This window comes from Anser brachyrhynchus (assembly GCF_964034855.1).
Source record: "Anser brachyrhynchus genome assembly, chromosome: 12".
Lineage (NCBI taxonomy): Eukaryota > Metazoa > Chordata > Aves > Anseriformes > Anatidae > Anser > Anser brachyrhynchus.
The window spans coordinates 10,291,794-10,318,852 of record NC_137707.1 but is presented as its reverse complement, the minus strand read 5'-3'; the positions used below and the strand labels follow the sequence as shown (position 1 = coordinate 10,318,852).

At 40.4% G+C, this 27,059-nt stretch overlaps 2 protein-coding genes across 8 annotated transcripts in view; one reads left to right on the top strand and one right to left on the bottom strand.

Annotated features, from left to right (window-relative positions):
- Window positions 1-3,926, bottom strand: part of LOC308176663 (transcription initiation factor TFIID subunit 4-like) — a 146,794-nt gene extending 142,868 nt beyond the window's left edge. The window contains exon 1 of one of the 4 annotated variants that reach the window (XR_013938461.1): window positions 1,258-3,926. Coding sequence is in view for 3 of the 4 variants with exons in the window: in XM_080552733.1 (XP_080408859.1) it covers window positions 1,258-2,401 (1,144 nt within the window). In the remaining variant the exon portion in view is untranslated. The remainder of the gene's footprint in view (window positions 1-1,257) is intronic. The other 3 variants (XM_080552733.1, XM_080552732.1, XM_080552734.1) reach the window with 3 other exon arrangements.
- Window positions 3,927-6,455: 2,529 nt separating this feature from the next.
- LSM14A (LSM14A mRNA processing body assembly factor) lies at window positions 6,456-27,059 on the top strand. 4 transcript variants are annotated; one of them, XM_080552755.1, is made up of 10 exons: window positions 6,457-6,862; window positions 14,504-14,667; window positions 15,537-15,669; window positions 17,358-17,477; window positions 19,263-19,439; window positions 19,743-19,805; window positions 20,483-20,662; window positions 22,212-22,383; window positions 23,285-23,513; window positions 25,324-27,059. In XM_080552755.1, the coding sequence occupies exons 1-10, from the start codon at window positions 6,742-6,744 to the stop codon at window positions 25,345-25,347; spliced, it is 1,383 nt and encodes a 460-aa protein (XP_080408881.1). In that variant the 5' UTR covers window positions 6,457-6,741; the 3' UTR covers window positions 25,348-27,059. The 4 variants fall into 4 exon arrangements, with proteins under 4 accessions (XP_080408883.1, XP_080408881.1, XP_080408882.1 ...); XM_080552754.1 differs by having other exon boundaries at window positions 6,462-6,862; window positions 17,355-17,477; XM_080552757.1 differs by lacking the exon at window positions 19,743-19,805 and having other exon boundaries at window positions 6,456-6,862.

Sequence of the window (27,059 nt, the reverse complement as noted above, 5' to 3'; positions counted from 1 at the left end):
CTTTCAAGGGCTGTTTTCCTCTTCCGTTTAAAAATCAAGTAGCAGAAGAAAGTTTTCAGGCAATAAACTTTATAAACGGTATGCAAAGTTACGATATACATTATCTTAGGTATTAACAATGGGAAATCTCAGATTAACAATGGCAAATCAAAGACTAAAGCCCCTAATACAATCTGAAGAGCAACAATATCACTTTTTTTTTTTTTTAAACTAAGCTCTTATCTGTTTTAAGTTAGGTCTCCACGAAACCACCGAGCTTTATCTAGTTGGAGCATTAGAATTTGGAGCTGGAGTTTCATAAACTGTGGTCAAATAAACCGCTACTAAAAGTCTACTTGAAAGCAAGCTTCTACGCTATCACATTTTTGCTTATTTACCTTGGTTAACAAATATCAACTATTTTAAGAAATGTAGGGAAGGAATTATGTTATTTCAGATATTGACATCTCCAGGTATTATCACACTGTTGATATCAATAGCCCCAAAAAATTACTTTAAATGTTAATCCATCTAAATTAAGATGTAATAAACTTGCCAACTTTATGCAATGTGAAAATCTAAGTAGAGGAGCACAGACTGAGACCCTTCAAAATTCCGCATGAAGCAAAACGTAGTCAAGAAGGAATCACCACGCTGAAGAGATGCTGTGTTGGTTTGTTAGCAACCTGCTGAAGTTACATTTTCAGTAAAGAAAATTAAGAAACTAAAAGGTGAATAAACAGAACGTAATCGTTACTTCAGAGTTAGAAAGAAAATCCAGTGATGTAAAGACTGCCCATACACAGCAAGGAATGACACAATCACACATGCTGAAATGAAAAGTTTTAGACTAGATAATTTAGCCTGTGTATGGTCACCTGGTTCACATGTGAAGACACTCCTTGAAAATAGAGAAGTTTTCTCACAGAACATAGACATAAAATTACTCCTAGTTAATACATTCCAGACTTTTGTGGTGCACAGCTGTTTACTACAGCATTACTAAATAACTTACCGTGCCTGTCACCCTCTCCCTAACACAAGAAAAGGAGTAACTCACCCAACAGCAGCCACAACTACTTGCGATAGGAGCAGTACATCCCACACCAATTACATCCTCCTTAAGGACAGCCGCTTGGGTAGAACTTGCCTTCGAACAGGCGCCTCTTCTTTTGTTCCCGGCACCCCGAGCAGCGGGAAAACGGCAACTTTGAAAAACCTCGGCCAAGAAAACGGGTCAGCAAAGAGCCACGAGCCCGCCGCCGCCCTGCCACTTACCCGGCGGTATCGTGAAGCCCGGCGGCAGCTGGATGGTGGTCTGCTGCGGCGGCCTGACGATCAGCTGGGGGGCCACGATCCTCGGGGCAGCGCCCAGCGCCGGCCTGGGCGACAGGGCCTGGGGGGCGGCGGGGAGCGCAGCGCCCGCCTTGGCGACGCCCGCGGGCTTGGGACCGCCGCCGGGCGCCACCGCGGCGGAGGGCGGCGGGGCGCAGTTGGCGACCGAGCCTTGTCCCGGCGGGGTGGCAGCGCCGGCGGCGGGAGCGGGGCTGGCGGAGTTGCCGAGTGCGTTTAGTGCGGGGAGCGGGCCGTGTGAGGGCTTGGGCTGCGCCGGGGCGGCGTCGGCGCTGCCGCGGCTCTGATGGTTGCTGACTGGGGGCACCGCCGCCGGCCGGCCCCCGGCGCCTTCCCCGTTGGGCGCCGCCTCGCCGGGGAGCAGCGAGGGCGCTGAGGAGGCGGCAGCAGCGGTGCTCTCCTCGCTCTCCTCCTCCTCCTCGGCTCCCTGCCGCCCGCCGCCCCCCGCCCCGCTCCCCCCCGCGGCCTCGGCTCGCAGCGGCGGCGGGCAGTCGGCGGCGGGCGGGCTGCCGCCGGGGCCGGGGCTGGCCGCGTCCCGGGCAGCCGCATGGGGGTGGTTGTTGGTGGTGGTGGTGACAGGCTGGGCAGGGGGGCCGGCGGGCTGCGGCGGGGCAGGGGCGGCGGGGCTGCTGCTGAGGAGAGCGGCTCCATGTGATTGCTGCACACTACTACTGTTTACACTCACTCCCCGCCCTGCCGCCGCCGCCGCCGCCGACACCGCCGCTGCCGCCGGGGGGGACGGGGACGGGAGCGGCCCCTGGGCAGGGGCTCGGCTCTCCGCGGCTCCGGGGCGCCCCGCCGCCTCCTCTGCCGCCGGGGCCGGGGTAGGAGCGGGGTGCCCTTGCTGCTGCCGGACGGGGCTGCTGCCCCCCGCTAGGCTCCCCTGCTGCTGCTGCGGCTGCTGCTGCTGGGACGGGGCGGAGGTCCTGGGCTGGGGCGCCTCGGCGGAGCCCCGACCGCCGGCCAGCTGCGATTCCAAGGAGCCCACCAGGTCGCTGACCGCCTTCTCGTCCACCTCCTCGGAGAAGAGCAGCATCTCTTCCAGGGGGTCCGAGGCGCCCGCCGCCATCTTGCGCTGAGCTGGGAGCCGGCGGCGCAGCACGCAGGCGCGCCCGGCCTCTGCCGCGCGCGGGGCACGCTGGGAGGGGCCGCCCACCCCCGCCGTCGGGGAGGGGGCGTGGGGCCCCCGCGGGCTGACAGGAGGCTGCGGGGTCCCGGCCGGCCCGGCCCGGCCCCTCCGCGGCCCTTCGGAGTCTGGGGACGCTCGGTGAGATCCGCAGCTCCCCCGCGGCCTCTGGCGGCTCGCCCGGTCTAGGCGGGGTGTGTGTGGGTTTGGCGGGGCTGTGTGAGGGAGCGGCGGCCGCGGGAAGCGTCCCTGGGCAGGTGCTGTGGTGCTGAGAGGCTGCTGGGGCACGGGGTCCTGAGCTCGCCCTCTGCAGTGTCACGCAGTCGTGTTACCTTTGTTAGCAGGGCTGCTAACAAAAACCCTGAGAAAGTAATTCCAGCCAGCACAGAATTTTCCTCATGCCTAGGGAGAACTGAGAGCCCGCGCGCAGTCTGTGAGTGGCTCAGCTGCCTCGTACGCTGACTTCTTCAAATAAGACAACTTCAAGTGCTACCGGGGCTGTTTGAAATGCTAAGATACAGGCAGAATGCCTGCACTCCTCTGCACTGCTGCGTCTGCTTTAGGTTTAGACACTTATGTCCAAACTACTGTTTTACCTCAACTGGAATGGTTACAGTAATACCATTCCTAATGTGGACACTTAACAGAAGACTTGTGAACCAAAACCAACTTCTCTGCGTCATCACAGCAGCCACCTTGCCACAGCATTCCCTCAATATCCCCGCTGAACATTTAAGGTAGTTTATTCTGTTACATCTTTGCCATTGCTCTTCTAAACACTCTTTTCCCATCAGTGCTTGCCTCATGCATTTAGAAATGCCATGTAAAAAGAAAAGTGGCCTTAACCCATAATTTCTTTGGCAAATGACAGGGCAGCTGCTCTGATGGGACCTTCAGAATAAATGATTTTGCTAGTGTGAGCAATCGCTGCCCCAGTTCATTTAAGCTGTTCTTGCACACAGAAACCAGGTATTTTTGGAGCTGCCAGCAGAAAACAGCTTAGATTCTAGTATCCGCTAGCCTTCAAAAGCATAATGTCAAACTTGGATGTATTTGAGCTGCTACTCTGTGGCCTAGAATAGTGACTTATTCTTTATTTTTTCATTTTCCACAAAACTGAAGAATGTGCGTTGGTGAATGACCTACCTTCAGTTGCACAATGCACTAATAGAAGAGTGAAGAGCTCACAGCACACCCCTGCACACAACTGTTTTCCATTCCCAGGCTCAATCTGTTAAATCATACATAGTATGACTTGGCTTGAGTCACAAGACTAAACTGTTAGTGACTTGTTTGTTACCATCCATTGGCTCTCAATGCAGTTTACATATTTTTATTCAGGGCAGTTTTTACTGATTGCATGTGTTTTTATTTTGTTTTTTTTTTTTACTTTAGGAACAGGTTTGTGATGAAATAAACCACTTCTAAAATGCATTAAACATATCCAAACAAGGTTATGCTAGCTTAATTAGGTAAGTTTAAACGTTAAAAATCACATTAAACTAGTGCATATTTCTTAAAGTGGCCAGTAAAAGAATGAAGGCATGAAGGGGTAGTCAGGATGTATAAATGGGAGATTGTGCAGTAAGTGAATGTGAAAGCACAGTAGTACATGTGAAAAACAGTACAGAAGCGTACTTAGGAGATGTACATATCAAAAATTTGCTTAGCAAATGAGCATTGCTTTTATAGAATGCTAAAAGTGAATTCTAACAAACGTTTCTACCTGGGAATTTGATTCAAACAAACTAGATAATCGCTTGGTTTGCTATTGCACAAAAATAAAGAATATTAATTTGGGTTTGTAGATATCAAAGTCTATCCAACATTACTTTGTCCCCCATTTAAAGACCCCCCCATATTTTACGAATTTATTTTTTAATCAGAAAATATGCCATGCTTCCTTCACTTACTAGGCCCTGACCTGGACTTTGCATACTGCTATCTCCACAGTTTTTATGAAAGAATGGAGAATTAGACACACGATTCTGCATCTAGTCCTGACTGTGAAAAATGTTTTTATCATACATTTTTCTAACACACTTTGCCATTAAACTTGTGTCTCCATTAAAAAAACACCCTAAAGGAAAGCTTTATTGCTATGCAATTTTAGAAGACAAAAAGTAATCGTCACCAGAAGGAGAAAATGGCAAGTCATGATTTATACTACAGCTTTCAAAACTTCAAAAATGACCTGCTTTTAATTACAATGTTAAAGTACATTTGTGGGTGGGTAATCTGTAAAACATGAATTCCTCTTTCTTCCCACTCACCTCTTCTTAATTCAACCATTTTTTTAATATATAAACACACAGAAGGAAGTATAATAGAATATTTTATTTAATAAAACATACTTATACACATTAGACTCCTTTCAAGTCAAAAATCGACATAATATTGTATATAAATTTGTTGCTGAAACTGGCTTTTGGCTTGCACTTTTTTGTTTGGAATGAGAGTTGTGAAGTTCAGGATTTCTGTGAACTTCTGTATTCATTGTTTTATCATAAAAATCTTTCTCAAACAGTCACACACTTTTTATCACAGAAAAGTACAGAAGACATTTCTGAATAAATTTGTTGCTCTTCCTTTTTCATTTTTAGCAGCTAAAATGTCTAGAATAATATTTTCAAAGCAACCACTGTGACCATCTCATATGACCTCTTCAAACAAAAACTTTTCCTGATTTTTTTGTTAGAAATATGTCTATTAGAAAAATAACTTCCAATCTTATTTTAAAATTGCCTGTAGAAGAAAATCTACCACAAAACTCGTTAAATTGCTGTTCAGTCATCAGTCTGAAAAAATTTTAATGTCCTTTCAAGTCAAGTACAGAAACAGCCATATTGTGGTAACATACCACAATACATTTATACATCGCTGGTTAACAAAATTCTCTAATTCCTCTGGAAAAAAGCTATTGGATTTTTAAGTAAAGTAAAAGCCAATCCTGAATCCTAAGTATCACTTAGGCAAGGTATGTTTCCTTATTTGTCTTAACAGTAGCTTTACTCTGAGCTGTTACAGATTCTGATTTTCAACAGTTGTCTCCCATGGACTTGATATGGCCGTGCACATCCAGTTTCTTTCAATAGCCCACCACATCCTAGAAACATGGCTGTAATACCCCCTGGGCACTAAAACCCTCCATGATTTTTCCAACAGTTTTACATGAGCATGAAACTTCCAGAAGTCTAGCATGGCTCCTGTTTAATAACACCCAAGCTCTTCCAGAAAAATCTGGCTTGCTCTTGTGTTTCAAAGTCGTATCTTGAACAAACTACTTGCTGAACTTTTACAACATATTAGCGTTCAGTTGCTGTAACAAAGTCTATTAAGTACCCTTTTCAGATGTTAGTTTTTATTGCATGTAATTTCCTAGCTTGCAAATCTGAAAAAGGAGCCCTAAGGCAATATCATGTTTTAACATGCTATGTCTCCAATATGAAGCTTCATTCATGATTTTTGCATAAGGTGTAAAAGCAAACTGCAATCTCAAAATCACAATTTCTTTTTGTGTTTGCCTGTACTAAAAAGATATTTTTTTCCAGGAGTAATTCCACACAAAAGTCATGGTTTCATCAACAATCACATCACTTACTAAGATCTGACTATCAACACCACCACCTGAGCAAAAGGAATTCCCCTTGAAACGGGAGCTGACTAGTTACTGTCATTTAGACTTGTGCGGCTCTCTGTATGACTGAACAAACCCACCTAAACCTACCCAAACCACCCGCCTGACTAGCACACCGCCCCCGCTGCTCCCAGGCTAGGGGAAGGGGAGCCCAAGCACCTACACAGCCCCAGAAAAAAGAGCGATGAGGCCGAGCCCAACTAGTCCTGCACCCCATAACCCCGTAGAAAGGCACCAAGCGCCCCTGCGCCCCATAACGCGATGAGAAAGCTCCAAACAACGCCTCATAGCCCCTGAGGTAAATTCGCGGGCGCCCTAAAAGTCGACCTCCGCCCCTCCTCTCCCCGCCCCCGCACTTCTCGCGAGACCGCCGCCGCTCCCGGCATCCATTTCGCGGCCGGGGCGCAGGGGGGGCGACGCTGAGGGAAGATGAAGGCGGCCGCCATGTTGGGAGCTTTAGGGCGCTGCGGGAGCGGGCTGTGCTGAGGGAGTCTGCGCGGGGGGAGCCGGCGCTGGGGGATCGGCGGGAGGTCGGCCTCGAAGCGGGAGGAGGAGAGCGCCTGCTGCGGTTTCGAGTCGGGCTCGCTTAGTTGTTTGCGCTCGGCAGGGAAGGAGTGGGGGGGTCCCTGACCGAGGAGGCAGCACCATGAGCGGGGGGACGCCCTACATCGGCAGCAAGATCAGCCTCATCTCCAAGGCCGAGATCCGCTATGAGGGGATCCTCTACACCATCGACACCGAAAACTCCACTGTGGCGCTCGCCAAGGGTGAGGAGCTGGCGGAGCCGAGGCCCGGGGCCTGGAGGCCCAGCCGCGCCTCGGGAGCGGAGCGGGGCGGGCGGCGGCGGAGCGAGAACCTGAAACCGCGGCGGAGCTGTCCGGGGCCGTTGTGGCGACGGGGAGGCTCCGGGTGCCGAGAGCAGGCCGGGAGTTCTCGGTGGGGGCTTCTCGGAGCTGAGCGGTTTGGGCCGCAGGCACGTCCTTCTGCCCGCCGCCCTGGGGAGCGGGGGTGGAAGCGAGCGAGGGGCCGGGGAGCTGCGCAGAGAGCGGCGCATCCCCTGCTGCCGCCGCCCCGGGGATCCCCCATCCCGGCTGCGGCCGGAGGGGCCGCGAAGGGAGCCTCGTAAAAAGGAGCTGGGAGCGGTACCCGGGTCAGGACGGGGGAAGGAGGGGCTGCTAAAGGAGGCGCGGGTGGAAGAAAAGTACGCAGAGCTCAGTGGTGGGACTGCTGCTGAGTTAGGAAAGGAAAGTAGGAAGTGGGGCAGGCAGAAGGACTTCTTTGCATCGTAAGGATTCCGGATATCGAGGGCCTAGAGCCGCGTACCGCTGAACTCTTTTGCATCCTGCAGTAGGAGGCAGCTGAGGTCTGCAGGAGATACTGTGGGTGCTAGGTTGTCAACAAAGAGGCTGATCGTGAGCTCTTCATTTCAGAAGCTCATCGTGAGCTATATGGCACTCAAAATTCTGTGCAGACACGGGCTTGAGAATATATAAGCCAAAGTGCGTATGTGTGTGTGTCAGAAAGTTAGGAAGATGTGCTTACGAAGTGAGAATGTCAGAGACTGGGGAGTGGGGGAAAGGAAAGTTTAAAAATGGCCACATGAAGGACTTCACCATTCCTTGCGTGTGATAATGCACTCTCAACACAAGTGTGTTAGCCATCTCAGTCAAGGTACAATATTCAGGTCAAAAAATAAGAGTTTTTAATATCTTTTTAATCTTTTCTTTATTCTGCAAAACCTGGTGGTATTTTAATTTTCAATTCTTGAATTTGAAGTGTGACTAAATAAGCTAAATGCATATATAAAAGCAGAGAGTTCATCCGAAAATTGCTCTTTGTGTAAACTAAATTTGTGAGACTTGAGAATATTCCAAGCCTCTGTTCCCGTTTCATAGGGTATGCTTAGCATTTTAGGGAAATGACAGTCTATAGATTTCTTTATATGATTGGTGTATATACGTAGTTGGTCTGTGGAGTTTATATCGTAGCAGTTTCCTTTCATCACTCATTGGCGTCTGCGGTAATTTTTGTTTGTGTGCCATGTCACTTTAAGGCCGCTCCCACCACCAAGTATATGGACAATTATTATTTAAGAAATACATTGCTTTGTCTTGTGAATTCTTACATGTATGCTTTGAAACACCTTACAGTGGGTTTGGTTGGCTTGCGTAGTTCATTTACAGGCCATTTAGCTTTCATGATGTGATCTTACTTATTTCTAAAGTTGCCTTCAGGTTGAATTACCTTGCTGGAATTGAATTATCTGTTTTAAAAGGACAAGTAGCTTTTTTTTTTCTAACATGAGAAGACAATGAGCACTATGATTTAAAAAAAAAAAAAGTTTAGAAATACCAGTTTAGTATTATGATTGTTAAGGTTTGTACAAAAGCACTTAGAATCCCATCCTTGAGGAGCTTGTCTTACCTTAAATTAGACAGATTTAGTGCTGACCAAGCTGATCTTGCATGAGTTCTCGAGAGTGATTAAGTCATGTCATGGCACATCTGCCAAAGTGTAGTTAAGATGGATCAAACTACAGTTACAAATCTAATCTACTCTCTTCTCATAGCTCTCATCAGAAATGTAAATCTAAACCATTAAATTTGGTTTAATAGAACTTGGCTGAGTTAGCTGAAGAATGTGTGTTTTGTAATGACAGTGCCATGATTCAGAAGAGAATAAACCAGTATTTCTAGGCCACTGGGAACTAAAAATCTCAAGATTAATCTGGAAGCTGATAACAACCATGTTAGACTGCGAAACAACTCACTGTGCTCGTGAACAAAATGTTCAACTGTACAGAGTATTCAAGCTTCTGAATAAGTGAAGGCTTAGGTCATATGCGTGTGGTATAATAGCATGTATATATAAGGTGACAAGCGTGGTTAACTACGGCTAGGTCTGTTTGTAAAAGAAGAAAAATGCATCTTCCATCTAAAGTGTCTGTAGGTGTAAATATGTCAGTTGGGTAATATTTATCTGTTTCTGTGGTAAGATGAGAAGTCAAACCAAAACTATTTACTGGGGTCTTTACCACAGATAAAACTTTTTCTGCCTGGAAAAAAAAAAGTTGCTTCCAGTTTGTTCCACTCTGTAATTGGCTTTGTGTGACTGTTACCTGAGTTGAGTGCATGACAGTTTACTGTTGTTTTTTCCTAACTGAAATAGAAGAAATTGTTTTTGACATGAAGTGCAAAAGCAGGGATAGAATCTGTTCTTGAATAGCTACAGATTTGTCTGACAGTTGGGCTTAAGTGGGCTAAGCTGAAGTCTGAGGTTAAACTGATGGAGGGTGTGCGTGTGGAATGTAATCTATCTTAAATCTTTTGTGGTTTGGGCAGAAGTATGATTTTTGGGTTGATAAGAGAATACAGATTGTAGCCTTCAGTTACTGAGGGGCAGTCTCTTCTAGTTCTCTAGCCAGAATTTTATTTACAAAGCTGTGATCCTTTCACTAGTGAAAGTTGTGGCCTTGTGAATTAGAGGCAGATAGCAACTGTTGAAGTATCGAGTATAACATAAGGCTGATGATAGAAGGCAATGGATCCTTTCATAAATCGTGCATTTAAATAAATCGTTATTTAAATAAAAACTGCTGTCTAGATGACACTGAATTCCAAATACTATGCAAGTTAGCCAATTTTTTGATGGTTTTGTATGTTATTCGGTGCTTATGTTTTCTTTGGATTTCCACCTTCTCAGAGCTAGTGATTGGAAACAAAAACCACCCACTTGTATTCTCAAGTTTCAAATTAAATTAGTTTGGAATGTGCCTCCAGTTCCACTTTTTCTTGTTTTTGTTTAAACGGTCATTGAGTCCAGCCAGTTTCAGAATAGACTGTTTGCAAGCCACAGACAGAAGGCATAAAAGCTTCCTTGCTGTGGTGCTTGCTGTCCTACCTAGGAGGAGCTGTAGAATAGTCATGGCAGGTCGTGGTCGATCTTGCATGTTGCAGCACTAAAAAGTAGTTGTGATCTTTCAGCCTTGCAATACATAATGGCTTTCTATTTCAAGGCACAGACTTAGGGAGAGGGATTTTTAATGTAGGTAGGCCCTGTAAGAACAATCATATTGGTTCAGAAGAGGCTTTGTTTCCTGCCAACAGTAGGGATGTAAGTGTAAGAAAATGAGAGAGTCTCTCTGATATAACATACCAGGTTTCACTTAATCAGCTGTTGGGGATTCATGGTTGGAGTTGCATTTGGACCGTTATAATTAATAGCTATTAATGAAGCTGCATTCATGAACTTAATAAGTAGTTAAAATTCTGGCATTTTCAGCCACCTGTGTTTTCCATCATCTAATGATGCATGCAAGAGAAAACTTCCCTTTCTTTTAGCCTTTTACACAATATTAATTGTGTGAAAGAGTCAGAAATGAAGACAGAAGCAAGTTAAATTTGTGCGAAGATCTGAGTATTCCCTATAGTGCAAGGGTGGGTACAAAAAAGGGAAGGGGTAGTTTTATTAAATTGGTATGAAGTTGTTTTTCAGGCTCTGTTAAGTTGCATGCTCCCCCAACATCTTGAGGTTTATGGCAGGTGTGCCAAACCAGCCCTGTGCATAGTGTGTCACAGCGGAATGGTTCCTCTTGTCAAAGCCCACTCCTGTCTGCTTTTGTCATGCCTTATCTCCCTGTTAACACAACACTCCTGTAAGTAAGGACATGTAGACTGAGTTACTGTTTCTGAAGGTGCGTGTCCGTCATGTTAGTACTGTTACCTCAGTGGTGTGTAGGGAAAGGGTTGTGAGGTGTTGGAGAGAGATACAGTGAAGTGCTCTGGTAGAGGTGGCCTCAGTTTTGTCACCAAACATCTCATGGGTGTCTTAAGAGTGGGGAAGGACTGCTTTCTGCATCTACGTGATACATCCAAAGTAAGGCTGGTGAGACTGTCTTGGAGCCGTGTGCAGAGACTGACTGAACTGCATATTTGCAATAATGCACATTAAAGGGGAACAGAATCCTCTTTTGCTAGTAGAATATAAAGTGTGACTTCTGATTAACAGTATTTTTGTCATCCAACAGGTGATTGCTTTTGTTAACTGATAGGGAAAGCTACAATGGTTTCCTTGGATACCGTAGTATTATAATATAGTAATAGGTATTAAAATATAGTATGTAGTTGTAACATTGAGGCTGGTCAAAATAAGTTTGCTTTTAATATTATGGTGATAGGTTTTTGTCTGCAAGTCAATAAACCAGTTTAGCTTACTTAAAAAAAAAAAAAAGCAACAACTTTTAATTGGCAAGGTAAGATTGAATGGGTTTACCATAGTCCTTGTAAATGTTATAAGATTATGTTATTTTACGTGTGCTTATTTTCATTTCCTCTCGCTCCTCAGTATTTTGCTATATATGAACTACTGCACCTTGTTCTGGAGGAAGGAAGTAGTCTGAGGAAATAGCCCAAGAGAGCGAGCTGGATAGAGCTCTAAGACTGCTGCTGCTCCAGTACCTTATCTTTTTGATACTCTGTATCTTAGTATTTCTGATTATGCAAAATTATGGTAAAAGCTATTTCTTTCGAATATTCTACTGTATCGATCACCTTTAATATTAAGATCTTTGCTCTAATTAGTTCAGATTATGTTAAATCCTAATCCAGTCTAGGAAAGAAGAAACTATAAAGACAGCTATCCCTTTGCAAGTTATTAAAAGTAACAGAAAACTGTTATACCAGTATATGAAGGACCTAATTGGGATAGATACTGCAAAAACATTGAGTAGCCCGTATCATTCCTTTCTTCCAAAGAGAAACCAGACTCTGGGTGTTTACTCTCATTGCTTTTTGGGTGAGAGAGAAAGGTTGAACACCATGTTGGAGGAGCTTATTTCTGTTGGGAAGGGGTATGCAATCTTCATTGGGCAACATGGTTTTTGTATTTTGAAACAAGTTGCGCTAAAACTGTTTTGATTTGGGGCAGGGAAGAGGTGGAGGAAAAAAGAAGCCCAAACTTTTAGTAGCAGCTCTTGATGTGTTTTGTTGCAAAACCATAGATGATGATAACTGTGTCTTGGTCTAGTTGTATAGACAATTGAATCTGTTACAGGTGAATTCTAATTTTTGGTGTTGGAATTACTTTTGAAGTTTACGTTATGACGTGAAGAAAGACAAGTCCTTGTTGACATACGATAGAATACCTTTACCTCTCATAACTTGTTAGTGGGCGGAAGTTAAGTCGTTCGTTTTTTCTATGTTAGTTTAGAATGGAGAAAGGTAATTGCCGGGTGTCTTGTGTTGTTGGTATTAATGTTAATATACTTAGGCACACAGCGTAGCTCTGATATACAAGAGAAGCACTTTCAAAGCAGACTTCTTCCATAATTGATCAGATGAGTTTTTCTATATAAAGATTAAATGTGTTCTCTAGTTTTCTACCCATTTCTGCGGTGTTACTGCTGTTAGTTCCTTCCCTTTTGCTAGAAAGTAGAAATACTTAGTAACTTACTGATCACAGCCTGGTCATTTTTGTGCACCTTTGTAGGCAAAATGGCTACTAGACCAACCATCTCAGTGTGGAACAGAGAACCAATGGAAAATCGACTTCTGTTATACTTGCCAAGACAGCAGGTCAAATGATGTAATGAAGAGCCAAATTAATTAACTACTTAACTAATTAATAGGGTATATAGGATGGCCAGAAACTGAAGCTGTATCTTTGGTCAGGACTGAAGTTGAAGGGTCTAATGAATAAAAAGCAGCAGAATGAACTGTGTGCAGTAAAGCACACAACTAACTGATATTGTTAATTTGTTCTGCGTTACTTTTGAATTAATTTCTACAAATTCTTTACCTTCAGATAACTTGGTCTTTTTTTTGTAGAGAGAGAAGACACTTTTTAACAAAGTTTTGCCTTTTGACAGCTCTTAAACACTCTCTATAGTAGCGTTCAGAGCAGACTTTTAGATGCACAGAAACAGAAGTTGATTACATTCAACTTAGTAGATGATATAAGTGTGAAATAAATATTTGTAACCACTTAGTTTTATTTTTCGTTCTAGTGTGGAATGATCTCTCTAACCCTCAGTTATGCTTCTCAAAAAAGATTTGTAATAGTTGACTGACAAGTTCTGTTCATGTTCATGTGCCTGGGCAAGAACATGAACAGATTTCTCCCCATCACTGGGAAGAAAAACAGTGATGGAAGATGGTATAGCCTGAGCAATGACTCAGTATCACTTTGTACAACTCTACAGGAAGCTCTGTTTTTCTTGACTGGAGATTTTATGACTGTAAATAAGTGCCTAGTGATGTCTCCAGATTGTTGATGCATTCAATCAAAATACAGATGTTTTCTCAGCATAACCTCTATCTTAGAGTGCAAATAAAAATTTCTTAAAATGGTGAAGCAAAGACAGTTGTGAGGGATTGTCGAAGCTGACACAAGCTGATGTTCAGAAGAATGGTATTAACATTGTATTATCCATTTCTTTCAATTCATTGTTTAACTTTTGATTACAAAACTCGATCTCTTGTAGACACGTTTTTTTATTGTTCCATTTTATATTCAGCAAGGGTTGGCAATCTTAAGATGAGGAGAGGCCTTGGAGAGTGTAGTGAAAGTAAAGTGATCCTATCCATGTATGCAAGTGATGTAGTGATTATACATAGGGGAAAGGGAAAAGCATAATAACCATCATTATGCAATCTGAAAATTGTTGGAATTCAACTAAGTACATAAAAATAAATTTAATGTATGTTGCATACTATGTGGGCATGCTTAGGAAGATAATTCTGCCCCAGTGAGTTTACTTAATTTGATGTAAATCGTATGAAACTTACACTAATGAGCAAAATACATTCTGCTTAGTGAAAACTCTCTACACATATTACAGAGATCCTAATTTTCAATTTAAATCTTGATTCAGATTCTTGAATCTATTAAGAAATACTTTGCTTTGGGTCATCTTTAATATCTTAATTTCTAGTAGTATTAGCATAAGCTTTTTCCTCACTTGCAAACACATAATATGAAGTATGTAAAGTCATGTAGCCCTTGATTTGTAGGACTTAGCAACCTTTGTTGCTACTTGGCATTCCTGAAAGTATAACTAATCTCCAGTGAGTGTTAACATAAAAAAAAAAAAAAAAAAAAGGTGCTTCCCTTCATCCTCACAAAACAATCGGAATATTCAACCTGTGACTGGCAGTGCAAGTCATGTCTTAGTAAAGAACAGAAAAGGCATCTTTCCACGTGAATTTTAACTGAGATTTGTAAGATGAAATTACTTGTTTCTGTCTGAGCAGTTGATAATGGTAAAGAATATACTGTCTGTTAGACTGTTTTGCTCAACAACATTTTATTCTTTTTATATAGAACTGTTGGTCTTTACAGCATATTGGAAACCTTTTTGTTAAATGAGGGGTGTTTTGTTCTTTTTATTTTTCCCCTTCCCACGTCTGCAGTTCGTTCCTTTGGTACAGAAGATAGACCAACTGATAGACCTATACCGCCTCGCGATGAAGTCTTTGAGTATATTATATTCCGTGGTAGTGACATTAAAGACCTAACTGTCTGTGAACCACCAAAGCCTCAGTGTTCTTTGCCACAGGACCCTGCTATTGTTCAGGTAAGTCAAAACGTATCTTAAGCAATAAACATATAAAATATAACCTAGCAGCTTAAAGTGCTCTTTAACTGCGAGTGTCTAAAAATTAAAACCTTCATTGCTTTGAAGTTCACAATCCAGTGTAAAGGACTATGGAAAGACATTTTTTTTTCCCTCTTTTGAATCCTATCTTTAACTGAAAATCAATGTTGAAATCTAACTCTAGTACAGTGCACTGGACACAAAAGTTTATGCATTTCTAACGTTTAGCTATTGCATAAGGTAAAAATCTTGAGAATTTTTTTGAGGCATATACTTGTAATCCTCTAAGGTCTCTTTCTGAATCTGATGCAACTGTTTCTGTCTGTGTTCTTTGAGATCTGTCGAACTGTGTTACTGCTAATCCCAGCAGTAGTAATAAGCTCACTTTCCTTCAGTATGCCAGGGCCTTGCATTGGTCATGTGGTTTTTGAAACTTTAGGGAAAAGATGTGACATTTTCCAGGTTTGCCAACAAAACCTTATACAGGTGTTTGACAAAAGCAAAGTTCAGTATCTGAGGTTCCAGAGAAGATTGCAAATTTTAGGGTACTGTTTTCACAGGTTTGTAGCATTGGAAGGCACTTTCTAAACTGTATATGTAGTTGTGAAAATGTTTTCAGCTATTGATTGTTTTTTCATTCAGAATAATCTGCATAATTCACTGTTTTTGTTGTCTTTGCTTCTGCACTGAAATGGTTGAAGTCTTGATGTTAAAACAAGCTCTTGAATGTTAAGGGTTCCTTTGTATGTACTAGCCATAGTTGTGGTGTTAGGGTGAATCTTAATGAATAGTTTCTGCCTTTCTTGCCTTGCAGAGCTGTTTCCTACTTATTGTGGTTTTGTCTTTAGTCTTCACTAGGATCTTCAACTACATCTTCATTCCAGTCTGTGGGGTCCTATGGTCCTTTTGGCAGAATGCCTGCGTACAGTCAGTTTAGTCCAAGCCCGCTAGTGGGACAGCAGTTTGGCGCTGTTGGAGTTGGTATGTTCATTTTTATTATTTTGTGTTTTCCTGCAAGTGAAGTTCCATGTGTGTATGTAGACAGCGATGAGTGTTTGTAAGTCCATCGATGTTTCTGCCTAATGGCAGATCCAAAGTCTTCAGTCTGTATCAGTCCCACAGTTCAGCTGAGGAATAGTGGGTTTTTCATGCCCTTTGCACCTCAAATCAAAACATTCATATGATTGAGAACTAAACGCCCTCAAAGAGATGAGTGGGAAAAGGTTCATGTATTCATTTGTTATGTTACATATATAAATTCATTATAATCATCTTATATTCTTTCTATTTCATAAGTGATAGAGGCAGCAACTCTAGAAAAGCCTCATAGCTGTGCTGTGGATATCTGGTTTCCTAGGCTGACCAAGGTAGCGTGTTCCTTCACCAACGACTTAGATTATTCAGTGGTCCATGTGCCAGGACAGCCCTCTAACTATTCATGAGATGTTAGCTTGGCACAAAATCCATTGCTTTAGGTATTTGTGAGTTGCATGTGTTGCTCCTTTCTACTGTAGATTTAATAGTAGATACTCTCCAAGGCTCACCGACCAAGTTTCATTTCTCCCTTAAAGTTTCTGAAGTAAAAAGAGAACTCAGTTTATATTCCCAGCAGTAAAGAACAAAAACAAACCCACAGGTATGACTGTACAAAGAAACAAAATGGGCATGAAGCTTCTCTTGTTTTCATTCACTGCGTAGAGGCGAAGTAGATGCATCACTGTTTTAAGATGAGAATTTTGGGGCCAGGAAAGAAAGTTGAGGCCTTACATGCTATGGCAGTTTAGCAACTAGTGTGTGTTGCACTGGTACAAGTGCAGCTGTAATAGAATATGGTAACACAATGGGTATTACTTGACTGGCGTCACTTCCAGTGATGGCTGAAAATTTTGAAAGTAGTTAAAATACTAAAAATTCTGGGCTTTATAAATTTTGGTCTTAAGTCTTCAAAATTTACTTCTTTTTTAATCTTCTGTGATAATAAAAATGTGTTTTCCTAGGATAATCAGAACCTTCATTTGTATTTAAGATAAACTGATCTTTAGCACTCTTTAGTATGTTTATTTTGTGAAATGTTTGTTTAGTGAAATGCAGCTAATAGCTTGCAGTAATCCTGAGGGTGAAAGCCTTCATCTTTGAGAGTGAGATGAGAGAACAGAGGTGCTCCTGTGAAGTTTCAGATGTCTTTTTTGTATTCCACCTTTTGTTTTATCACAAACTTGGATTTGTGTAACTGTTATGTTGACAATGGTACTGTTTTTAGTGAAAACGCTAGTCATGTGAAAGGAAGGCTGAAGAACTGGCTATAACTTGGTACCAATAAATAAAAGTTGACAGTCATATTTTTGTTTGAAAGATAGCAAGTTGAAATACATCTAAATAGCATTTGTGCGTTATTCTGTAAGATGCTATCATGACCGTGCTATGTTAGCCCTTGTGATATTGAAGTTAGCTGTGTTTCCTTATTTGTTTAATAAAAAGCAGCTAGATGATACAGTTCTACCAACTTGTTAAGAATATGTACGTTAAACTTAATTAGCGTTGGGGAGCAGATGTTCTGTGTATTCCAGAATGACTGCATAATATGGTTTCACTAATCATTTAGTTTAGTTTTTAAAAATAGAGAAAAGTCTAAAACAGCTTTTACGACTGTGTTATTTCTTTCAAAGCAGGAGGTTCTTTAACGTCTTTTGGAACAGACTCTTCAGCCAGTGCTAACATGTCCCAAAGCACTGCAGTTGGTTCTGCATTTACAACAGATGCAAGGTCACTAAAAACACAGATGTCTCAAGGTAAATCATTTTGACTATTATTTGTTTTCCAGTTTTAGCTTTTGACTAGTCATTTCCTCAACCCCTGCAATTTAGGTTGTTGCCAGAAATGTTGACCAAACAGCTCAATTCTGTCATAAAAACATTCAGTATTACGAGAACAAAAAACGGAGTGTTTGCTCTTTAAATGTATTTTCCTACATCTAGGCATGCTGTATAGGTAGCTATGTTAGCAACGCATTATTTTCAAAACATCTCTATTGAGGAGTAAGATTTGATTCAATTGAATAATTTTAGCAAATAGGTACATACGGAAATCTGATACCTAGTTTTATTGATAGCATGACAGCTCAAGATAGTTCATGCTTATTGAATCGTAAAGTCCTTTAGCCTGCAATTTTTACATATTTATTCCTGAAAGTGTTTTTTTATTAATTTGTATTTACATAAATAATATTGACAGCACACCTGAATGCCTGTAAAGATAGTGACATTGAGAGTTAAATCAGCTTAACAGTAATAGAAACTGCACGGTTTCTTCTGTAATACTGCAGAAAGAGAGAAGCAGCAATGAGGATAATTCTGGATGTTTTTTTGAGTGGCAAAGAGGAAAGAAACTAAATGTAAAGCAACTTCACCCTCACTTGTCATGAAAATGTGCTATGATTACTCCTTAAAATCCAAAAGGCATTATTTCCTGCTCTTCCAGTTTTCATTGCTGTGACTAAAAGTGTGTGCAAACATATAGTCCTGATGCTTTTTTTCAAGTTTCTGCAGTCATGTTAAAAGGCAAAACACTTTGCTTGTAGCAAACCTTTTCTTAAATTCTAGTTGAAGTTTGTGAACCAATAAGGACTGCTTTCAAGGAATAGTTGAGTGGATTACCGAACACAGATTAGTTTTTTGAATTAATTATGCTGAGCGTTTACTTTTTCCCCTCTTGAAAGTGTAGCTTGGTTTCCTGTAGATGAAATTAAAACCTGTATGATTTTTGGATTTAATAGGAGATATGCTCCAGATGAGCAAACATTCTGCCACAAAATTTCCAGTGGGGCATCAACAAGTTTCTTTGTGTGTATTTGCTTTTCAAAATGTTTGCCTTTTAGATCATACATGTGGTGTTCTTTTGGTTTGGTTTTGTTTACTTTTTATGGGATACTTATTCTTTTCCTTTAGCTCTCTAGAGTTGAGTCTTACCACACTGATTTCTCAACAGATCTATCTGTATTGTGTCATAAATTTGCCTGGTCAGATTGGATGTTTCCATTCTAAACATGCTTCTGGCCCCAATCACTCACACTGCAAATTAAAATGTATGAAGAGCACTTTGTGGGGAAGCTTTCACAGCTCCTTCATCTACATTATGCCTGGCACTAGCCATCACTGTTCATAATCTTGTAGTGAACATACAACATTGTGCTAGATGAAATGAAATTTCAGTGTCATAACAATATCTCTGCTTTTGGGAGCAGTCGCTTTCCACTTGGCTTTCCAGGGAAGCAGAAAGAGTATTTATCCCTCCAATCAACCAAAGAATTTCATTCCACAGCTAAATGCACATCACGGATGTGTGTTGGTAGGGATTAATTGTCCTACCCATTTTTTTCTTTTAGACTGGGGGAAGGGGAATTGCTAAATATCCTTCATTCTGGATTAGTGGATCTGAGGGTGCAGAAATATTTATTTCTTCTTTGGACACAGCTGTCTTGACTGGTAAGGCAGATAAACCTGTCAGTCTAGATTGGTTGAGACCAATAACTCGAATTCGTGTGTGAGAAATAACTGTGGTTTTTTTATTTATTTTAGGTCGTTCGAGCCCTCAGATGGATCATTTGAGAAGGAGCCCCACCATGGAACAAGCTGTACAAACAGCTTCAGCCCACTTACCTGCTCCAGCACCAGTTGGGAGGAGGAGTCCCGTACCAGCCAGACCTATGGTGTCAGCTAGCCAAAAATCACTAGAGAATCAAGAGCACAGACGAGGTAGCTTTTGATAATTGTCGTGTGGGTTCTTTTCTACTGTACACAGCTGAAATGCTCTTTTTAAGGTTAACACATATGATTTTTCCTGTTGTCCATTAGTAGTGGACTGGCCAGCAGAGACCTGGATTTTATATACTTTTTTTTTAAAGTCAAACATTATTTCTTTTTTTCACTAAAATTTTAACTCATTTTAAATTCATAGGTCTAGATTTTTTGAAAATCTGAACTATATAGTTGTATACATAAGTATGGTAGAAAATACCTAATTAGATAAACAAATCATCTTTTTATTTCCAACTTTAGCTGAAGCACACAAGGTTTCAAGATCAGAAAATGAACTCAGAAATGAAAGCAAACGACAAATTGGTAAATCTTGTTTTGAGAAATAGCTATCATTCTAGTTTCAGACTTCAATGACTAATTTTTTTAAAAGACTACGAAAAACTACAGCATTATGTATATTTTGAGAAGTACGAAGACTTTGTTTTTAGTGTTCGGAAATCTTAGTCCAGAAATCTTGCAGTCCAGAATATAGTAATATAGAACTTAAGTATTTAGAAAGTTTTCACGGAGTTGTTTGTAGTGGGTAACAACAACTTTGCATTGGATCAGAGTAGATACAACTACAAAAAGTCAACATCGAAGAAAAAATATCTTGTGGTTGTTTTATATTAAGTGATTTGAATAAAAATTAAAAAGTGTTATTTCATGCTGTTATGTTTATAAATCCATGAATACACATAATAGCATGTAACTTGCTACAAAAATAGTTGACTGGAAAGATTTTGGCATTTTATCTCTTCAGAAAGCTTTTAATGACTTCTAGGAAGTCTTTTACTACCTAAGTGTATTCTGCTTTCTGTGTCATTGCCATACTCACTGTAAGTGAGTTTACAAGTTATAAGCTGCTCCAACAGGACTTTTAACGACAATAGTGCAGGGTGCATGAAGTCCCATGCTTTTATCCCAGGAGTTTGTTTTTTTTTTGTGTGATGGTGGTGTTAGTTTTGCTTTTTTCTAATTCTAGAACCTCCCTTTTTTAGTTCCAGGGGCTCCTTCAGCACGGAGAGGCCGTGGAGGTCACCGAGGGGGCCGAGGAAGATTTGGTATTAGGAGGGATGGTCCAATGAAGTTTGAGAAGGATTTCGACTTCGAAAGTGCAAATGCACAATTCAACAAGGAGGAAATTGATAGAGAATTTCATAGTAAACTTAAACTAAAAGGTAAACCAATTCTTGCTTTAGATTTAAGCATGGTAAAATAGGCATGTCTTGCTGTTTAAAGTTTTAATGCTGCTTTGGAAAACCAGCTTTTAAGAGATATAACCTGCTAAATCTTGTTTGTGGGCATGGGAAAAAAGAGCAATTGAAAAGTAAACTATGATCATCTACTTAATTCATTAAGTATTTGGATTAATATTTTAGTTTGGATTTTGAAAGAATTTTAACTGGCAAATATATGGCATGCTTAAACAAGTCTGTCAGTTAAAAATGCAGATTACTTAAGCAGAAGTCCTGGTAGTGTTAATGTACTCTTGAGTTCTGGAGAAGATGCAGTAAAGGAAAATCTATATTTCCAGTTATTAATAGATCAAAAACAATAATAAAAGCATGAGTTTAGGATCAGAACTTTGCTGGAGAATGCATGAGGGCTTCAATTTCTAAAGGTTTCTGGCATTTCTTTGCTTTTACCCTTTTCCAAAGTAACACAGGAGTAGTTAGAAGCGCTAGCAGCTTAGACCTTGTTTTATTTTCTGACAGGCTTGTGTTTTAATTACCTCATTCTCTAGTGACCACCTTCCTGTTGGTTACATGGCTGCTACTATTTTTTTGAACAAAATAGTTACAGGAAAAAATAAGGAGTTCCCTGTTTGGGTAAATGATTGGCTAAAAGGTAGCAATTAATGGTCAAACTTCAGCGTAGAGAAAAATCACCCATAGAATCCCATAGGATTTGTTCTCTGGTGCTTGCTTCTTCTGGATCAGTTTTAGATAATGAGTTGGCATAGAGATCATGAGTTTGCTGTTGATACTATTTTTTTCAGAATAATAAGAAAGGGAAATCTAATCATAGAGAATTACAGAAACACCTCATGAGACCGAGTGAGTGGAAACACCTCATGAGACCGAGTGAGTGGTAGTGTGTGAGTTGTGAAAGGGCTGAGGGGAATATCTGAAGTTCACGCATGACATCATGAGCTTTGAGATGCAAGCATTTAGGAATGAGACTTCAGGATCATAACAGGTTGTTCTGTGGAACCATCAGCTTTTTTCAGTGCCAATCAAAACTGTAGTTGGAACTTCAAGCATTATTAGGAAAGGAATATAAAGTCAATTCATGGCATATCTTGAATGCCATCTGCCTCAAAAAGAGACAGCAGAGTCAGAAGACAACGGAGAAGGGTAATGAATGCGAGCAAAAAGCATGGACTGGCTTTTGTAGGAGGAGTGACTGAGTGAGGCTTTTAAGTATGGAAAAGAGGTAGATAGGAGGCTATAAAATAGGTAACTATTAAATCCAGTCTACTGAAACTTTGTTCTGTGTTGTTTTTTAATCCACAAAGAATATAGAGGATATTAAACCTACAGACAGCAGCAGTGAAACATCCTAACTTGTGTGTCAGATTGACTTGCACATTCTATTTACAAGGGCTTTTCATATTTCTGAACACTCAGTATTATAAGAGTGTGTGTGTGTGTGTGTCTTGGAATAAGTTAACATTGCTATTTTGGTTAGTCTGTTGGTCTGGAAGGCTTCTGTTTAATTTTCCAGAAGACAAACTGGAGAAACCAGAGAAGCCCATAAATGGAGAAGACAAAGGTGACTCAGGTGTCGACACCCAAAATAGCGAAGGGAATGCAGATGAGGAAGATCCACTTGGACCCAACTGCTACTATGACAAAACCAAATCCTTCTTTGATAACATCTCTTGTGATGACAATAGGTATGGCCTGTAAGAGGAAGCTTGTTAGTCTACTTAATGCATGCCTGTGTCATAAGGTAGTGTAGGTGCTACTCATTACGATGAACTTTGAATCAAAAGTTAGTAGAGGTTAAATCCACATGCAACGGACAAAATAAAACGGGAATTTGAAAGCTTTTCTTTTCCTGTATGCAAATGCAATACATTAATAGCAAGACATTTTTAACCACTGTTTTAGAATCATGCTTCTAGAACTTGAGTGTACGTACTGTATAATCTCCTTTCCAGATCTGTTGACATTATTTTTTTGTTTTGTTACAGAATTAGCACCTTAGTTAAATCAATGTTGACTGTGATTTGTTAATGGTTTCTAAGCAGATTACATAACTATCTTGGCCAGTAGGATTGTTTAAATGGGAAGATAGCGTTACAGGAAAATAAAAGCTTATCTTTGCTGTTGCCTTTTTATTAGGCAAGATGATGTGGATTGCTAACTTAGTTTGGATTAAAGAGTGTGGGGGGTGTTTTTTGTTTTGTTTTAGTGACAGCTAGATAAGATAAATACATGTAACTACAAACTCTTACTTTCTGTCTGCTGTTTTAAATTGCAGACAGCTCTTACTTATTTTATTATATTTTGCTGTGTGCAGACAATACAGACTTTGTCCTTCTCTGTAGGAAACTTAAAGTATTATCAGTTTATAACCAATATTGTAACATCTCCCTTTTTGCTGAGTTAAATGATTCGTGACACACATGTAGATACTTACAGAAGGCATAATTTGGAAATTTACAGTGTGATAATGCATCATTTTTTCGTTTCATTGTCTTTCTGGCAATTCTAACAAAGTCAGGCAATCTTCCTTCTGAAAGTTTTTTGAACAGCTAAACAAATCAATCCTTGTTCCTTTGTGTGTGGCAGGGAGCGGCGACCAACCTGGGCTGAGGAGAGAAGATTGAATGCAGAGACCTTTGGAATACCGCTGCGCCCCAATCGTGGCCGTGGAGGGTTCCGAGGCAGAGGGGGGATTGGTTTCCGTGGTGGAAGAGGGCGAGGAGGTGGAAGAGGTGGCTTCACTGCCCCCCGTGGATTTCGTGGTGGATTCAGAGGAGGTCGTGGAGGCAGGGAGTTTGCTGACTTTGAATATAGGGTAAAATATATTTAATCTTATTATGACCTGTTCAGGTGCTCTGGAAACTGGTGGTAAAACTTCTGCTTTTAGTTTCGATGTTGGACTAGAAGTTCTGGGATAGTATTTTGCAGTATTTAATTGAAAGTCTGTTAATTTTTGTTACCTAGCGTTGCTTTACAATCAGCAGCAACCAAAACTTAAAGTTACCTTTCTTCAGGTGCCCTAAATATTTGTTCTGTAGCTGGATTTGAAGAAAAATGTAAAAGGTCTTACAGATCCAATACAAGTATTTGAAGTAAGAATTGCAAGCATTTTTCTAATCAGTGTGGAAAACATGAAGGCTGAGAGGGAGAAATTTAACTGGCTTACAGTGTGCAAGGAACTTCTTTGACTTCATTGTGACTTGGCACAAAGCTTATATACTTCTAATATCCTGTATAGCCACTAAAATATAGTAATTGAAGTGTAGAGATGACCTTTTGCAAAAGGCAGGTCAAAAAATACTTGAGTTGTGTAAGCTTGTTATACATTCTTTGTAGTTACGTCAAGCTATAGTTAAACAGCTGTTGGGAAAGCTAAGGCACAATTGACTTTTTTCAGCTACTCATGTAGTAAAAAGGAACTGTGGGAGATAAAGCATAAAAACAGAAAGAGAAGATCCCTGCCCATCCCATAGAGAAGGTGGTTTTTAAAAGATTAAAATTACTACTTTCATTTTAGTTGAATATGAATGAGGCGTAAAATTTCTTTAAGCATTATGCACAAACCACCATGTAAGCCTGTTAACTGAAGTAACCTGAGACACAAACATGCTTTCATCATGGTGCAAACGTAGAAATAGTAGTTTGTTTGGCAAGAGCTACGGCAGCTAAAAGGCATAACCTTCCTTTTACAGTGTACTCAGGCAGTTTGTTGCTTTTGCAAAGCTATCGAGATGTCTTATTCTTAACTCCTGTTCCTGCCAGCCATTCAGAGGAAAAGGACAGAATTAGATACCACCCTCAGCTAGCAAAGCAATGTATTCTGTGCTAGTGGTATCTTAGGTGCACTTCCTTTTTCTTAGAAACTAACTAAAACTCTGCCTTTTTTTCCAACACTAATTGATCAGACAGATTATATAAATCAGGAGAACTGAGTTGCTTGCAAAACTTAAAAAAAAAAAAAAATGAAATCTCTATTTCAGTGCAAGCCATTTTTTTGACATTATCTTAAACTTGAAAGGACAAACTATACTGTTCAGAATCAGTAACAAATGTAATTAATGAAACTGATGCAATTAAGTGTAGCCTCTTACATTCTGACTCAGAAGAACTTTTTCTGGCAGCTTACCTTGTGAGTAGCTAGAATTTCTCAGTGCAAAATCCTGGCTTTCTGGTTGAACAGTTAATTTTAAAAAATATATTAAAAAAGTCTTTTTTCATAACAAAGGTTTCTGACTGTCCCTCAGTTATTCCTATGTTAAATTGCAAGAATTAGTCCTGTAATTTAAAGATACTTTTGGTAGCTGAGCATGGATTGAGATGAGGAGTTAAAGATCAAAGCTTGGAATTAATGACTGAAAAAGGTTCACATCTTTCCAGTTAAGTAGAAGGTGGTGTAAAGACCGAGGATTTGTGCCATACTTCTAGTCAGTGAGTAGCTGCTTCAGTGTGTGCTAGACTGAGGGTGCTTTGACCAGATGCTAATAGTTACAGAGGTCTCCTTTCTGATTTTGAAACATGAGTAGTAGCCATCACAGTTCATCTTCTCCCAGTGCTGTTACCCAAATTCATCTGTTGTTTTTGTTATTGCAAAATTAATTGTAACATTCTACTGTTGTTCCCTCTAGAAAGACAACAAAGTTGCTGCATAGTCTACAGGAAAGCTGAAACTGCGTGAACGTCTAGATCTTCATCCAGAGAATTAGTTTCAATCTCTGCAAAGAATGAAGTTAATTTGCTGTATACTTGTCACCAGCACTGGGATTTAACTATTTAATTTCAAAGGGGTGTAATGCAGTTACTTTTTGAAAAATGGCCATCTTTGAAAACAGTGAGCATTAAATATATTTGAGACAGAAGGATAAGTAATTTCTTATGTATAGTTAATTATAAAGCAGTACTTCGATGGAGTTTAAGTATTTTTTCATCACTGAAAGGATTTTTCTTATTACTAAACTGTATTTGATAATTGCTTCAAGTTGTAAGGACAATTGTATGCAGAAGGCCGTCGATACTGTGAGTGTTTTGATCCACTGAAGGTTGTCTTTTGGAAATCCTGTAATATCCCTTTTGAGATAGTTGTACTTTATCAACTAGGGTGCTGGACAGTAGAAAACTTGCTTTGTCAGTCAGATATGTACACACAGTAAATACTGTTTCTTAGGCAAAGGAAACTTTTTATATAGTTGTAAAATTCCATTATATCCCATTGCCAAAGAAACATTACAAACTTTGTATAGCTGTATAAAAAGCAACTAATTTTTTAAAGAATAAACATTTTTAAGTCGGCAAACATACTGTGTTATTGCAGAAGTTGATATGCTGAAGAACACTGAATTAGTTGTCTTTTTTTTTTCTTTAGCAGCTTTTCAGGCTTAAGTGTTTGATTTTATATTTGGAGTATAATGAAGATTTGAAAATGTTCTTCCATTGCATAAAACTGGATACACTCTTCACTTTTCTTGCAAGAAATTGATTTTGTAGCTTCTGGCATATCACAGGATTTGACCAAATTAAGGAGATATTTTCGAATAAGGACAAAAAAAAATCATATGTCAATTTGCAATTAATTTTACTTAGTGATAAATATTAACTTTTTTTTTTTTAAATAATGGACCGGGCACATGAGTTAAAGCAATTCTCTTGGCACGCCTGGGACAAAAAGTATGTCTCCATTTGTCAGTTCTTGAAATGTTAACTTTGATGTAATACCTGTAGACATAAGCAATTTAAATAATTCTTAGTGTTTGGAGTTGTTTGCATTTTGATAGACCATAGCTTGGAGACAATAAAAACCTGGTTCTAAGACCGTGAATCCGCAAATGACATAGTATGGACTTTTTGCCAATTTTGAATGACTAGTTACAACTTTTTGATATGCTGAAATAGAGACCTGGTCATTTGTGTCTGTATATGTATATGAAGGCCACAGGAATAAAGGGATCCAAAGATTAAAACATTTTGATCTAATTTGATGATTTTTTTTTTATTACTTTATCTTCAAAGTACTCAGTGGTGATAAAGATGTGGAAAACTGCACTGTTGGAAAAATTGGAATATTTAAAAGTGGTTGATAGAATCTTAATTTTATAACTTTTGTATAGCACTACAAGGAAGTATTTTGTAATTGGTTCCTTATTAAGGTCACTAGGAGTTAGATAACCTTGTTTAGTAACGTTTCTGCATGTTAACAGCGCTCGTGCTCCTGCGGGGCTGGTGTGAAGGCAGCGCTCCCCCGTAGCGTGGCGTGCCGGGCGTGTACCCTGCGCGGCAGAGGGGGGGGGGCCGGGGATGTTGTTTTGGTTTTGTTTCCCTTTTTTTTTTTTTTTTTAAATTTTAAACCAGAATAAACTGTTCAATTACA

Bases quoted from the DNA above. Each gene is read 5' to 3' on its own strand.
- LSM14A (XM_080552754.1), top strand. From the start codon at position 6,742: ATGAGCGGGGGGACGCCCTACATCGGCAGCAAGATCAGCCTCATCTCC. The intron at 17,478-19,262 runs GTAAATCATTTT...TATTTATTTTAG, and splicing joins AAAAACACAGATGTCTCAAG to GTCGTTCGAGCCCTCAGATG. The intron at 19,806-20,482 runs GTAAATCTTGTT...TCCCTTTTTTAG, and splicing joins TGAAAGCAAACGACAAATTG to TTCCAGGGGCTCCTTCAGCA.